The following is a 14,479-nucleotide window of genomic DNA, read 5'->3' on the forward strand; positions in this document are numbered from 1 at the left end:
TCTGTCGTCCTGGGAGACGAGGTAGTCTAGGTAAACGCTCACCTCCCTCCCTCCAATTCCATAGTGCCTGGTTCAAGTTACACATCATGAGCGCCAGGTAGCCTAGCCGTTAAGCGCGTTGGGCAAGTAACCGAAAGGTTGCTGGTTCCAATCCCTGAGCCGACTAGGTGAAAAATCTATCTGTGCCTTTGAGCAAGACAGTTAACCCTAATTGCTCCTGTAAGACGCTCTGGATAAGAGCATCTGCTAAAACAAAACATCACAATAATGAATACACCAAATTCTCCCTTAGGTCATTTTGGTTATATTCAAATTAGATGCACTACAATCATTATTTTTTATTGAATACTTTAATACAAACGTGTCTTACCATTGCAATATCCCTTAATGTGAAAATATGGAATACTTTGAAATCTCAAAGCCCTGTATAAACAACATAATTTTATTTATAATATTGTTGAGTCGTTTTACGTCGTATAACCTTGTCAGTAATACAACCTTGTCAGTAATACATCTGTCTTTGCAAGTGATGATCCATATAAAAAGGTTATAAGAAACCAAATGCAAAGTAGCCTATTCAACAACACCTGAATCCAGCAGAGTGAGGCTTTGAGGTGTGCTGCACAGCAACAGCACTGTTCTCAGAAAACAGAAACAGATGGCCTGTCAGTCCTGACCTGAATGCTAAAGGCAGCCCCCAGTGCCTTGCCACTGATTGTCAACTCATATCTCTCACTATGGATTTGGGAATCGCTCAATCAATGTGTTTTTTTGGATGAGTAACTACTGCGTATTGGATCAACAAGAATATTTGGAAGAAGAGGCCATAGTCTGTCAAATGTCCTGGACTACCTACCGCTCATGCTCACCAAAATTTGCCAAGTAAGATTTGATCTGCTTTCTAAAGAGGCAAAGGGCTTTAGAACTATGTTTAGGGCTTTAGAACTATGTTTAGGGCTTTAGAACTATGTTTAGGGCTTTAGAACTATGTTGTTGTAGCCAATAGGATAACTTCCTACTGTTCATCTGAACACACCTAGATCTGAGCACAAATACAACTACTGTTATATTAGTACGTACACCGTAGGCTATTTCATCTAAACTTGTAAGGAATACAACTCTGCTTTTGGGTATCAAATGAAGAATATTTATATTAACTTGGCAGAAGAGAGTCTATTAGCCTTTTACATTCAGTCACAGACGAGGCTTTCCTTTTTGTCTTCCTTGAAAGGACAGCCCTCTTGTTTACTCTGCCCTCTTAAGACGGTGCCACCTGCGCTCCTGTGTGTGTGTGTGTGTGTAGACCCTGCCTCTTTCTGAACATGATGCCCTGGGACTTAATTACTCTATACGCACACAGACCCATTCTCCACAGTAATAGGGTCCTAATTGAGGGAGTCAAAACACTAATACCACCATGGGTACAGGGTCCTCAGCTGTTTGTCAAGGGTGATGTCACCTGGGCCCAGATTCACAAAACCTTCTTAAGAAGAAATGTCTTCTTAACTGAGCTGTTTTCCTTAACTATAGACTAAAGAAGAAAGTTAAACATTAGTAGCCGTTTCTCAAAAAGGTTATTGGAAATGTTCTTGCTCTGTTTCTCATAAAGCAAAAAGTTAAGAGATTCTTGAAAATAAGGCTTTTGTAAATGTTCTTAATTCCAAGATAGCTTGTCTTAAACTCAGGGCTGTGAGAGAATAAGCTCATGAAAGCAATTGAGCATGTTTAATTCACTCAAACTTCATCTAAAAGTTTAAGTATTGATTATTTTAAACCCAAGAATATGTTTTAGAACAGTAATCTCTGTACGAAATATGCTAACATGATTGCCATTGCTAGCTAGATAGCTAGCTAAATCAGTTGCCTAGCTACAAACATCTTAAGGAGACTTGTAAGAAGATATTTGAGAAGTTAGTAAGAAAAGCATCGCAGTGTTGCGGCATCACTACAGCCTGGGGTTTGATCCCAGGCTGTGTCACAACCAGGAATCTCATAGGAAGGCACACAATTGGCCCAGCGTTGTCCGGGTTAGGGAAGGGTTTGGCCAGGGGGGCTTTACTTGGCTCATTGCACTATAGCGACTCTTTGTGGTGGGGCGGGCACCAGCAGGCTGACTTCGGTCATCAGTTGAAAGGTGTTTCCTCTGACAAATTGGTGCAGCTGGCTTCCGGGTTAAGTGGGCAGGTGTTAAGAAGCGTGGTTAGCGGGTCATGTTTCGGGGGACGCTTGACTCGACCTTGGCCTCGTTGGGGAGTTGCAGCAATGAGACAAGATCGTAATTGGATATCACAAACTTTGGGAGAAAAAGGTGGTAAAATTACAAAAACTAAAACGTTTTTTTTTTTTTTTTGCGTAATCAGTGGTTTGTGAATCTGGCACAGGTCAGTATGTGGGATTTCTGTTTTCCCTTTTCGTTCCCTCTTTTTTTCCATCTCACAAAATAAGGGGTTCTGACAACCCCCGCTGTGGGTATAGGCCATGGTCAGCACCTCAGTTTGTTTTCTCCCCACCAACTGTTTACTTTGAGTGTGAACCCGGAACCCCAATTTGGCCCAAGGCTCCAAATAGGTTTTTTGTCCATCCTGGATTTTTTTTAGGGACATGACAGGACCTTCTCGCCGGGCATGGTTCCTGCTGCGCCGAGCAGCTATTTAGTTCACAGAAGCTGAGGGGCTGGAGCTGAGGAGGGGCTGCACCGAATAAAATGTTCCTCTGGGATGTGAAGAGGAAAGAGGGGGCAGTTTGGGGCTAGTTGGCCTCCACTTGCGTGAGCAGGGAGCCGAGGAGGTCAGCTGGAAAGGCGCAGGGCTCAACTCACATCTCCTAGGGAAGAGTGGAGGCCTAATGTATGTAGGGCCATGCCCTTGGATTTTACACCCCAGTCGGTCTTTAGCTAGATGACCTGTAGTCCCAGAAGAAACTGCAGACTTGAAAATTATTCTATTGAAATAGTATAAAGAATATTCAACCATGCCAACAATAATGTATTTTTCTTGAATGGTTGTAGATCATTCAATTGTTGTGATGGTATAACATATAATTTCTAATTTACTGTACTCACATACTTTGCTTTTTGCAGACAGAGGTCAAAGTGGTTCAACACATTTGTTCTGGAGCAGATGTGAATTTGTGGATAATTGGATGATCATTAATGAGACTCGGGTGGCTTTGGCTTGCAGTATAGAATGAGCTCACCATCTCCTGAAAGAACTGTGAACTGCACCAGAATAGCTGATAATACGTATCGATAAATTGAGAATAAAGTGCATCAGGAAGTTCGTCGGTTATCCACCACTGATAATGTATCACACGAAATATGTAGGTTATAGGTTTTCGATTAAATAAATACGAGTTCACAGTGTGATAGTAAATTAAGAGGACGTAAGTTGTCGCAAATGTGTCCAACATAACGACCGTCTGACGTGCTTTACGGTTGTCGAAAATACAAACACGTGTGTACTGCCTGCGCATCAACTGTACGGAGAATACATCTACGTCTATGTATGTTAACGTGCTTTTATTTTTTACAATACCATACATACGAGTAAATTGAATACACCGAATACTAGTTATTGAAGTACAAAAACATCGAATGGTATTGGCCGATCGATTGTTTTAAAAACAATTCGTTTTCTTTAGCAAGGTAGCTATTAGCCACGTTAGTTAAACGCTAGCTAAGTACTCCAGCTAGCTAACTTGACTGTTTATGTGGAGGCTTGCAAGGACAGTAAAATTATGGACAGTTTAACGGCAATTCATCATGATTAATTATACAAGAACCTCGATTTATGATTGAGAGGTATTTGGGCTAGACGAATGTCTTTGCTGGCTTGCTGACGTAGCATGATGGGAGTTGATGGCATGAGTGTTGTTTACATGAGCCAAGAACTCAATCGTATGTTTTATTTTATTTAACCAGGTAGGCTAGTTGAGAACAAGTTCTCATTTACAACTATGACATGGCCAAGATAAAGCAAAGCAGTGCGACACAAACAATAGAATTACACATGGGATAAACAAACGTACAGCCAAGAACACAATAGAAAAGTCTATATACAGTGTGTGCAAAGGAAGTCAGATTAGGGAGGTAAGGCAATAAATAGGCCATAGTGACGAAATAATAATAAATACAAAAATATGGGGATGAGGTAGTTGGGTGGGCTATTTACAGATGGGCTGTGTACATGTGCAATGTATGGCTAGGCTCTGCAGAGGCTGTCACTGAACTAGAGTTAAAGCCAGTCGAGATGTCTTATGCAAGTGGATCTGTGTTTCCATTATGTAACCCTGTCTTTCAGAACCTTACAATGGCCAAAAGTCTGCGAAGCAAATGGAAGCGGAAGATGCGTGCTGTGAAGAGAGCGAAGAACGCCCCTAAGGAACTGGCTCGGCTGAAGCTAGCCTTGTCCCACGGTGGCACAGGAGAGATCTCCATGAATGACATTCAGGACATAGCTACAGTGGTGCCAGCTGGGAAGATAAAGGAGAAGAAAGTGGATGTAGACATGGAGGGAGAGGAAGTTGATGGTGAGAACACACACGTAGATCAAGCATTTTGTATCGTTTCCAATGTCTTGAGTTTTGACACCTTTTGTTTTTTGCTTTTCAGATGGAAAGATGGACATGGACAGCAAGCGCAGTAAAACGACCCAATTGGACGAGCACGGACAGTACCCAACATGGATGAGCCAACGACAGGCCAAGAAACTGAAAGGCAAACGCATGACAAAGAAATCGGGAGGAAAGGCCAACAAAAAAAAGAAGGGCATTGCCTGGTAGCCTGGAGAAAACCAAAGGACTTCTGACTTAAAACCTGTGACAGACATGATCCTTGAATGTCATGTATCGGAGATTGAATACATGATCTTTGTGAACTTGAGTTGCCTTATGTTCAAATTAAATGGTGATATGAGGCAAATTATCTATATTGTGCAACACATTGTCTGTAAGCCCATGTATGAAAGGAATCAACAGAGTTGTATTTTTGGGCACAATGGTATAGTACTGCATTGACATACTTCACTTGAATGAAAGCCATGTTTTCTTATTGCTGTGGTATACAGAAGAAAAGATGGTATATTCTTTACATTTTACCCCAATAATGCTGTTGTTGGTAGCTCCATTCCTGTTTGATTTGCTCTTCCTGTAGCCTAGCCCATCATTACAAAGACATTCATTATACATGTAACAAACTGTCCATATCATCTGGCTGTCACGTTGGAGTAAATAAATGTGTTTCTGTACATTAAGACATTTTATTGATTACATGCGGTTTTTAAACAAAACATTCCATAGCTAAATGACTTCCATAATCATTTGAAATGCAAGTGTATGAGAATTTTACTGGAACATTTAGCAATCAGCTTTTATGCATCCCCACCCTGAGCAATATGAAGCACAATGACTATCCATTATATGTCATGACTACTGACCAGATATAAATTAATTGATTAGAAAACATGGGGAGAATCTCAATTGTATACTCCTTGCGTCCTCCTCACCTCAAAGCCCATTGGATGAGAAAGCCAGAGGTTCCTTCTCCAATGGGTATTGAGAAAGTGAGGATAGAGGCGTATGGAATTGAGATTCTACCACGGTACAATCTACCTATACCTGTCCGATAGGATCAATATGCTGATGTCCCCCCTGTGAAAAGACCCACAGGTCCTATGGGCTCAGGTATATGTCTGTGTTGGAGACTGTATAGGCATGCTCACTACATCATTTTCACGAATGTTGCAGGGAAAAGTCCAATGCGTCCGTGACAGTGTCCCTTCCACCAGCCTTCGTCCACCATCTCTATGTTGGTGATGACATCATCCGGGTTGAAGGAGATCTCATCATCTGCCTCTTCATGTGTGAGAGTAACATTATTTTAGGATTTTGTCTCCGAAAGGGTTTATAGACTTCTGTGTTGAGCAATGTTTAGCATTGATTTCTGTATTCATCCACAATGGAAGTAACAACATCACAGTATGACTAAGAAATAGATGAGAATTGTGACATGATATCACAACGCAGTCATTGATACAGTAGGCTACCTACCTCCTTGGTAGTCATAAATGGCCACTGCGGTCTGACCGCATGTCAGGTCCTCATAGTCATTATCCACAGCTGTAGAGGGAACAGATGGAAGGGTCAGTCTTTGATATGACACAGTAATGGGTTACCCATCCCCTCTACCCCACTGGGTGTGGCACACTGACCTGGATCAGGTTCTGGGAAAGGTATTGGTGAGATATCCTCATACTCTCCCTCATCCTCCTGCTCTGGTTCTGATGGTGTCTGCTCCTGAGATGGCTCCGCCTCCAGCAGGTCACTTGACCGTGGGGGCAGGCACGGGGGCTGGTCATAGACTGGCTCCTCCTCTTCCTCCCGAGACCACAGAAAATGACTAGGTGTGAATTTCAGCAATTCATTTAATAACATGGTGAAGAAGAAATTACAGTTGTTAGGTCATCAGTGAGTTGTATTGAATTAAATCAGAGATATCTACCACTGGCTCATCTCTTGGTATCTGAGGCACTGCCCTGGCAGTGGGCAGCTGTGGTGGTTGGGGCTTCCTGTTGGTCTCTGGAACAGGTGGAGGTCTCTGCTCTTCAACAGGTGGAGGTCTCTGCTCTTCAACAGCTGGAGGCTGATGCCCTTCAACAGGTGGAGGCTGATGCTGCTCTGCTTCCTCCTCCCTGCTGTTCTGTTCCTACAAGAGATACATACCGCTGTGTCAGTGTGCATGTTTATTGGAGTAACATGTTTATTGGAGTAACATGTTTATTGGAGTAACATGTTTATTGGAGTAACATGTTTATTGGAGTAACATGTTTATTGGAGTAACATGTTTATTGCAGTACTTGTTGTCTGCGTCGTGCCTCCTCCTGCTCTCTCTTCTCTCTAGCCTGTCTCCTGGCTCTCTCCTCCTCCGCTCGCTTTCTGTTCTCCTCGTCTGAAGACCGAGCCAGGTTCTCAAAGCGAGCCTTCAGGTTGCCTGCCCCTGCACTTGCTGCAGACAGACCGGAAAAGCAAAAAACATATTTTCCTCTTTCAACTTGTGAACTAAATGTTTATGAGGAACTATAAAGTGCATACTTACATGCCTCCATTGGTAGTGTCTTCTCATAGGCAGAGGTAGGGGATTCCATGTCTGTGAAGGCCACTGCACTCTATAGAGCGAATGGAGATTGCGGAACCATAATTCCAATCAATGGGTAAGCGTCATAGCCTGAGTGTTTGTACAGGTCAATGTAAAATGGTTCAAGAATTACTGTCATAATGAGCCTTCAGGGTCAAGAAAGACTCACTTTATCCATGCGGTCTGTCTGGACTCCATAGCGTCCCCCAAAGCCCTTGGCATAGTCTGAACGTGGAGATCAAAGGTCAGTTTAATGTGGACATGGTCCTTGACTTTTACAAACACAACTGTGGTTACAACTGTGAGTAACTGACCTTTCTGTGACTCATGCTTCTCTGTCTCTCCCTTGTAGTCATAACCTAAAGCAGCCTTGTCCACTTTCTCCTTCTCCACCCCAAACTTCCCCCCAAAACCCTTGGAATAGTCTGGTGAGGGAGAGTGAGGGATGAGGTTGTTTCAAATATGAACTAGAAATCTAATATGAATAATTGACCATGAAACGTTTCTACCTACAAACAGCCCACATTACAGTTCCCCTCTAACCTTTCTGAGACTGGTGCTTCTCGGTCTCTCCCTTGTAGTCGTATCCCAAGGCAGCCTTGTCCACTTTCTCCTTCTCCACCCCAAACTTCCCTCCAAAACCCTTTGAATAGTCTGAAAGATAAAAGCAGGGTGAGAGGTATGCCAGGAGTAGCTGGGTAGGATAACAACATGCAGTCAACTTATTGGAAATCAGAACGTATGTGTATTAGACGTCCTGAAGGCTGTACCTTTCTGAGATGTATGCTGCTCCACCTCACCCTTGTATTCAAAACCCATGGCAGACTACAGGGAGAGAGAAGGAATGTTCATTACCAGGACGATCCCTCATCCTGTTCATCAAATCCTGTGATATCTTTGTCAGTAAGAGTATAGTTTCCTCACCTTATCCACACGGTCTTTCTGCACTCCAAATTTCCCCCCGAATCCTCTCTTTGCATCGGTCTGGGATGAGTGCTGCTCCACCTGCGCCACGTAGCCATGCCCCACTGCCCCCTGGGTAATTACACACATATAATACATCAACACTGGAAACGATCTTAGATAAACTGTTGAAGTCCATAAAAGTTGCAATAAGTCAGAACACACAACTGTACTGTCTGACAACATATGTTTTGGGGTGAGCAGCACTGCATTAGAGGAAGCCTTGTGCTTCATGCGTTATTTGGACTTGACTGAAGACCTTATGAGCGAAATACACTATATATACAAAAGTATGAGGACACCCCTTCAGATTTGTGGATTCAGCTATTTCAGCCACAACTGTTGCCGCAAGGTGTATAAAATCAAGCACACAACCATGCAATCTCCATAGACAAACACTGGCAGTAGAATGGCCTTACTGAAGAGCTCAGTGACTTTCAATGTGGCACCGTCATAGGATGCCACCTTTCCAACAAGTTTGTCCGTTAAATTTCTGCCCTGCTAGAGCTGCCCCGGTAAGTGCTGTTAAAGTGAATGTTAAAGTGAATGTGGAAACTTCTAGGAGCAACATCTCTGCCGCAAAGTGGTAAGCCACAAAAGCTCACAGAATGGGACCGCAGAGTTCCAAACTGCTTCTGGAAGCAACATCAGTACAAGAACTGTTCATCCGGAGCTTCATGAAATGGGTTTCCATGGCCGAGCAACCGCACACAAGCTAAGATCACCATGCCAAGCGTTGGCTAGAGTGGCTGTAAAGCTCGCCGCCATTGGACTCTGGAGCAGAGGAAACACGTTCTCTCTTTTTATTTATTTTACCTTTATTTAACTAGGCAAGTCAGTTAAGAACAAATTCTTATTTTCAATGACGGTCTAGGAACAGTGGGTTAACTGGTCTAGGAACAGTGGGTTAACTGGTCTAGGAACAGTGGGTTAACTGCCTCGTTCAGGGGCAGAACGACAGATCTTGTCAGCTCCGGGATTCGATCTGGCAACCTTTCGGTTCCTAGTCCAACACTCTAACCACTAGGCTACCCTGCCGCCCCATGATTGTTCCAAGATCTATTGGAAAGCAATTCCAAGAAGAGTGGAGACTGTTACAGCAGCAAAGAGGGGACTAACCCCATTTTAATGCCCATGATTCTGGAATGAGGTGTTCGACGAGCAGGTGTCCACATACGTTTGGTTATGTAGTGTATGAACATCACATGATGCCTTGTTATAACCTAACCTTGTCCATGCGGTCTTTCTCCACTCCAAACTTCCCTCCGTAACCGTAAGAGGCCTTGGGAGCCTCCGCTCGCTCCTTCTGCTTCCCCACCTCATGCTCCTGGGACACCTTCTGTCTCAGCTCTGATACACTGGGGAGATGGAGGGATCATACACACATGCATATATACACACACACACACACACACACACATCAGAACTTTTTTGCATAACTTTATTCCCATTTTACATTATCTGCTGACCCCGGGACTACATAGTTACACTAGTCTGTGGCTAACCCTTAGATTTACTCAGTCACCAACCCATATTAGGTAAGACTAAATGCTTGACAGCCTACACACTGTTTTTCACTTCCTTTTCCTGTTTCTACAGAGGTAAAGCTGCAATACACAGCTGAGCTAACCATCCCCCATAGCTCTTCAACAGCATAACACCAATCATACTGTGATCTGTCTTCAATGGTTACCTGATGTGTTCTTTTCGACCAGACCCCTCAATGGTCTTGGCCCCCCATCTCTGTTCCTGTTCTGACACATCATTCTGAAACACAGAACCCAAGTCCTTCTCATCACCTAACTGTAGTCTGAAGACCAAGGTGTCATGGAAAAACAGGACTGAGGCGGTTACGGACCAAACGTAAACAAAACGTTAATTCCACTGGGAGAAAATATTGATTAGAGAGTGCTTTAGTAAATACACTAGCTCTGTAAGGACCCTCGCTCCCTCCATCCCAGTAGCTAACCTCAAAGTCAGGGTCGGTCTCCCAGTCGTCCCCCTCTGCAACCTTTATGCTCACGTTGTGTCCCACCACTGACTTCCACATCTCGGAAGAGAAACAAAACAGAAGATTTGTACTGTCAGTCTAAGCATAGTGTCTGTGTAAACACAAGAGGGACCACAGCTTGTTGGTCCCTGGTGTAAAAAACAAGTTGAGAAACACTGCTTTAGTAAACACTGTATGTACCTTGTGGATAATCACCTGTTCCTGCAAATACAAATAAGCTCCAAGGCATTTAACACTTCCTCTTTGTCAGTGGAAATACTGACAGCTAACCATAAGTATATGGTCTCATTCTGCTGATCACAAAATAGGAAGTTGAGTTATTTATACAGCACTGAGCTGCAGTGCTCTCATCATAAAATAACACACTATCATTATTCATGAATAGTTTAACAAAACACAAAGTAACCTGATGGAAGTGGTGGGTATCTTACAGCTGGGCACAGCTGTCCAGCCTGATGTCAATGTAATGTAGTGCGGCTACCTAATGCGTTCTCCTTGTACCACACAAACTGCAGTCAGTTACCGTCAGCTACACATACTATCAAAGTCTGGTATTTGTGCATATATCTAAAGGTTGTAAATTTGAGGACATGCGTTTGGTATTTTGGTTTAGGAACAAGGTCATACAAAATATTTAATAAAAAAATATAACGGTTATAAAAGGATCTGGCTTATATAAAGTCACCTGTTTGATGCGTGCTTTTTGTCTGCATTTACCCAAAATAGTAGTAAAACTAAACATAAGTTGGCTAATATTTACACAGTAACTATTTATATCTTCCAAGTAGGCTAGACCTTCCTTTCCTTTCCTTCCTCCAACTTTGAAACAATATAACGTTAGCCTATGAGATCAGTACAGAACTTATCTGCAACTTCCTGAAAGATAGACACGTTAAGAACTTCTAATATCACCGTGATACATGCTTAACTCAAACAAAAACATTATTTCATGGTAATTATACGTACCTTTGCGTTACCGGACAAACGTCTTTGCTGCAATAATATCACAAATGTATATTTTCACAAGTCTCAACCAGAACGAGGATAGTCACGCAAACTGTTGATATAGGAAATAATGCGCGTGGCCGATACCATACAAGTAACTACGGGCTTGCTACTGTATCAAAGTTGGACACAATTGTAGTCAAAACAATGCTGTTTGTTAATTAGTTTTTAAAAAACACTCTCATTCCGTAATAAACATCCATTTGTTTTCCCAATATATTTAATTTAAAAAAATAGCCCAAGAGTAACCAACACTTATCATACAGAGATTTGACACCAGATTGACTTTGCACCAGTTGTTTTCATAAAGTCATAAATCATGTGTAATTCACATTTTTTGTCTCATCTTTCCACCCGTTATATTCTAACGGGTCCCATTTGAAAATAACTGGTACACATCTAGCCCTATACTTCTCAGTGTGCTGTGCTGAAAAACACGTATCATCATCACATTTCAATCTGTACAGCACAGTACAAGGTCATTTACAATAGAAGTTAACAGAGGACAAGAGAGTCACAAGATGTGTAGTGGGACAACAGACACCAAGAATACGTTTTTGACTAGTTATTTTCCCCAGCAGTATTGTGTTCACCATACATTGTAGTAGATTATGCGGTTTGAATGCGTAAGCAATAAATAATGCTAAATTATAGGAATCATAGATTGGATGGACATTATTTGTAGTGTCACAGAAAAAACACCAACACGTTTTCATTTGGAATGGACAACATTACACCAGAATGGCAAATGAATCTGCCATAAAATCAATAGAATAAAACCCTCATCTGTGCAACAATGGCAGAAATTGGGGAATTGATTGGATAACCCATATCCAGTACATACATACTGTACATACATACTGTACATACATACTGTACATACATACTGTACATACATACTGTACATACATACTGTACATACATACTGTACATACATACTGTACATACATACTGTACATACATACTGTACATACATACTGTACATACATCCAGTACATACATACTGTACATACATCCAGTACATACATACTGTACATACATCCAGTACATACATATTGTACATACATACTGTACATACATCCAGTACATACATACTGTACATACGACATACAAATACTACAGGAGTCAAATATGCCAATGACGGTGCTCTCTCTTTAATTAAAGAGAAAACGAGAGGAAAAATAAAATAAAATAAATAGATGTTTGTGGGAATGTATTCATAGCAGGTTGTACACGTTTCAGTTGGTGTCCATTGTACTTGAGAACATAGGAGAGAGAGAGAGAGATCTGAACAGATCCACAGATCCTAACCCTCACTCCATCCAGACATGAAGTGATCCTTTATTCTCCTCATTTAAAGGCACCTAAACCACCACTAATATAAAACTGTCTGAAAAACTAAACACTGTGTAAATCCACTGTATAGTGTCATTTCATGTTAGTTCCCCCAGGTACATTTAAAGATGCATAATATCCACGTCCCTTTATAGAAGTCTAACAAACAACAGTTCTGAGGTAGTGCAATACTGCTTCTCATTTCCTCTACAATAACATTTGACTGATCATGTACGCTAATGGTAACATATTAAATATTGAATAAAATCAATGATGGCAGAGGATGTTTTTGACTCCCAGTATATAAAAAAACTTCACTTTGGTTAATAGGCTAAGACACACTTCAGTTATTTTTCTGTTGTATCAAAAGTGCATGGTCCGTGTGTGTGTGTGTGTGACGAGTCCTCTCCTATTCTACAGTATTGAATGTAACAGTAATATGATATTGGTCTTGGAGAGGGGGAGGGAGGGTCTGTGTCACATGTCTGTTATCTCTCTCCTCTCCCAGTCTCTAAGGGGTGGAGGGGGCCCTAAACGTAACCCCCCAGGCAGAGCAGTAGCAGCACGTGCACGGTGAGCAGGTAGAGGGACACCAGCAGGGGTGTGCGCTGGCGAGAGCAGAAGGACACGCGCAGCATTCTCATCAGGCCTGGCCTGTTGCTCCCCCGAATCTGATGGAGGGGGAGAGAGAGAGGGGGAGAGAGAGAGAGAGGGAGAGAGAGAGGGGAAGAGAGAGAGGGAGAGAGGGGAAGAGAGAGAGGGAGAGGGGAAGAGAGAGGGAGAGGGGAAGAGAGAGGGAGAGAGAGAGGGAGAGAGAGAGGGAAAGAGAGAGGGAGAGAGAGAGGGAAAGAGGGAGAGGGGGAGAGAGGGAGGGGGAGAGAGAGAAGTATAGACAGTTACAGGAGGCAGTAGTAGTAGTAGTAGTAGTAGTAGTAGTAGTAGTAGTAGTAGTAGTAGGAGGAGGAACAGACCATTCTTACATGACAATGGTGAATGGACATTTCATTTTCAGATATGTATGCTGTGTAAATAATCCAGGGTGTTGGTTGGTACTTACTCGGGTGACAGAGCCTCCTGGTGGCTCAATGAGGACAGCTGTCTCAGAAGCAGAGAACTGCCCTTCATGGGCCGACTGCCATTCACCCTGGTTGATCCTACGGCAGGTGAGCGAGGAGAGAGATACTGAGTAAATACTGTCTGACACACACAGGAAAGCACTCCGATAAGTTCCAACACAAATATGCCAAACGATGACTTGAGGCCAATAATCCCATTATCAACACAGTACCTCTACAAATCTCAGAGCAGAGCATCTCTATAGAGCCTGACAGTCACAGCAGTGAGCTGACATGCTCATTCCTCATTAGAATCATACTGTGTCAGTGAGTGTAGAGCTGTAGGGGAAGGCAGAGGATGACCCCTGTCATGTGACAGGAGACACTAAGCTGTGATAACTCTCTTACCGTTTGAGGCGGTCCTGGGCGGCCATTAGCTGCTCCTCCACAGCCACCCTATACTGCTGCTCCTCATCCAGTCTGACAGGCACAAAGAAAGGACACATTAGCATGTCAGACATGCTTGCGTCATCATGGGCTGGGGCTGTGTGGTGTTGAATGGGTTTGTTGTGTCTGTTCTGTTTGTTATTGTTTATTTTTTGCGTGCGTGTTTTGGTCAATGATAGAGAGAACGTGTGTGTGTACTGTATGCGTGTGTGTTTTGGTCATTGGTAGAGAGAACGTGTGTGTGTACTGTATGCGTGTGTGTTTTGGTCATTGGTAGAGAGAACGTATGTGTGTACTGTATGCGTGTGTGTTTTGGTCATTGGTAGAGAGAACGTATGTGTGTACTGTATACGTGTGTGTGTTTTGGTCATTGGTAGAGAGAACGTGCGTGTGTACTGTATACGTGTGTGTGTTTTGGTCATTGGTAGAGAGAACGTGTGTGTGTACTGTATGTGTGTGTGTTTTGGTCATTGGTAGAGAGAACGTGTGTGTGTACTGTATGCGTGTGTGTTTTGGTCATTGGTAGAGAGAACG

The 14,479-nt window shown here is 42.8% G+C and overlaps 3 protein-coding genes across 5 annotated transcripts in view; 1 reads left to right on the forward strand and 2 right to left on the reverse strand.

The window, feature by feature from the left end:
• The first annotated feature begins 3,348 nt into the window (after positions 1-3,348).
• LOC110490472 (protein LLP homolog) lies at positions 3,349-5,251 on the forward strand. Its single transcript, XM_021563879.2, has 3 exons — positions 3,349-3,501; positions 4,299-4,527; positions 4,610-5,251. The coding sequence occupies exons 2-3, from the start codon at positions 4,308-4,310 to the stop codon at positions 4,777-4,779; spliced, it is 390 nt and encodes a 129-aa protein (XP_021419554.1). The 5' UTR covers positions 3,349-3,501; positions 4,299-4,307; the 3' UTR covers positions 4,780-5,251.
• LOC110490471 (hematopoietic lineage cell-specific protein) lies at positions 5,236-11,212 on the reverse strand. The gene is made up of 15 exons (XM_021563877.2): positions 11,070-11,212; positions 10,062-10,142; positions 9,786-9,859; positions 9,321-9,450; positions 8,054-8,164; positions 7,900-7,954; positions 7,673-7,783; positions 7,444-7,554; positions 7,299-7,354; positions 7,091-7,160; positions 6,852-7,000; positions 6,497-6,700; positions 6,207-6,372; positions 6,046-6,114; positions 5,236-5,850 (listed from the first exon to the last, which is right to left on the reverse strand). The coding sequence occupies exons 2-15, from the start codon at positions 10,140-10,142 to the stop codon at positions 5,717-5,719; spliced, it is 1,521 nt and encodes a 506-aa protein (XP_021419552.1). The 5' UTR covers positions 11,070-11,212; the 3' UTR covers positions 5,236-5,716.
• Positions 11,213-12,119: 907 nt separating this feature from the next.
• golgb1 (golgin B1) overlaps positions 12,120-14,479 on the reverse strand; it is a 28,066-nt gene continuing 25,706 nt past the window's right edge. For all 3 annotated transcript variants that reach the window (XM_021563876.2, XM_021563875.2, XM_036944851.1), the window contains 3 exons: positions 13,907-13,978; positions 13,501-13,597; positions 12,120-13,114 (listed from right to left, as the gene is read on the reverse strand). In XM_021563876.2, coding sequence (XP_021419551.2) covers positions 12,974-13,114; positions 13,501-13,597; positions 13,907-13,978 — 310 coding nt within the window. In that variant the 3' untranslated portion in view covers positions 12,120-12,973. The remainder of the gene's footprint in view (positions 13,115-13,500; positions 13,598-13,906; positions 13,979-14,479) is intronic.

Source organism: Oncorhynchus mykiss, chromosome 15 (genome assembly GCF_013265735.2).
Source record: "Oncorhynchus mykiss isolate Arlee chromosome 15, USDA_OmykA_1.1, whole genome shotgun sequence".
Lineage (NCBI taxonomy): Eukaryota > Metazoa > Chordata > Actinopteri > Salmoniformes > Salmonidae > Oncorhynchus > Oncorhynchus mykiss.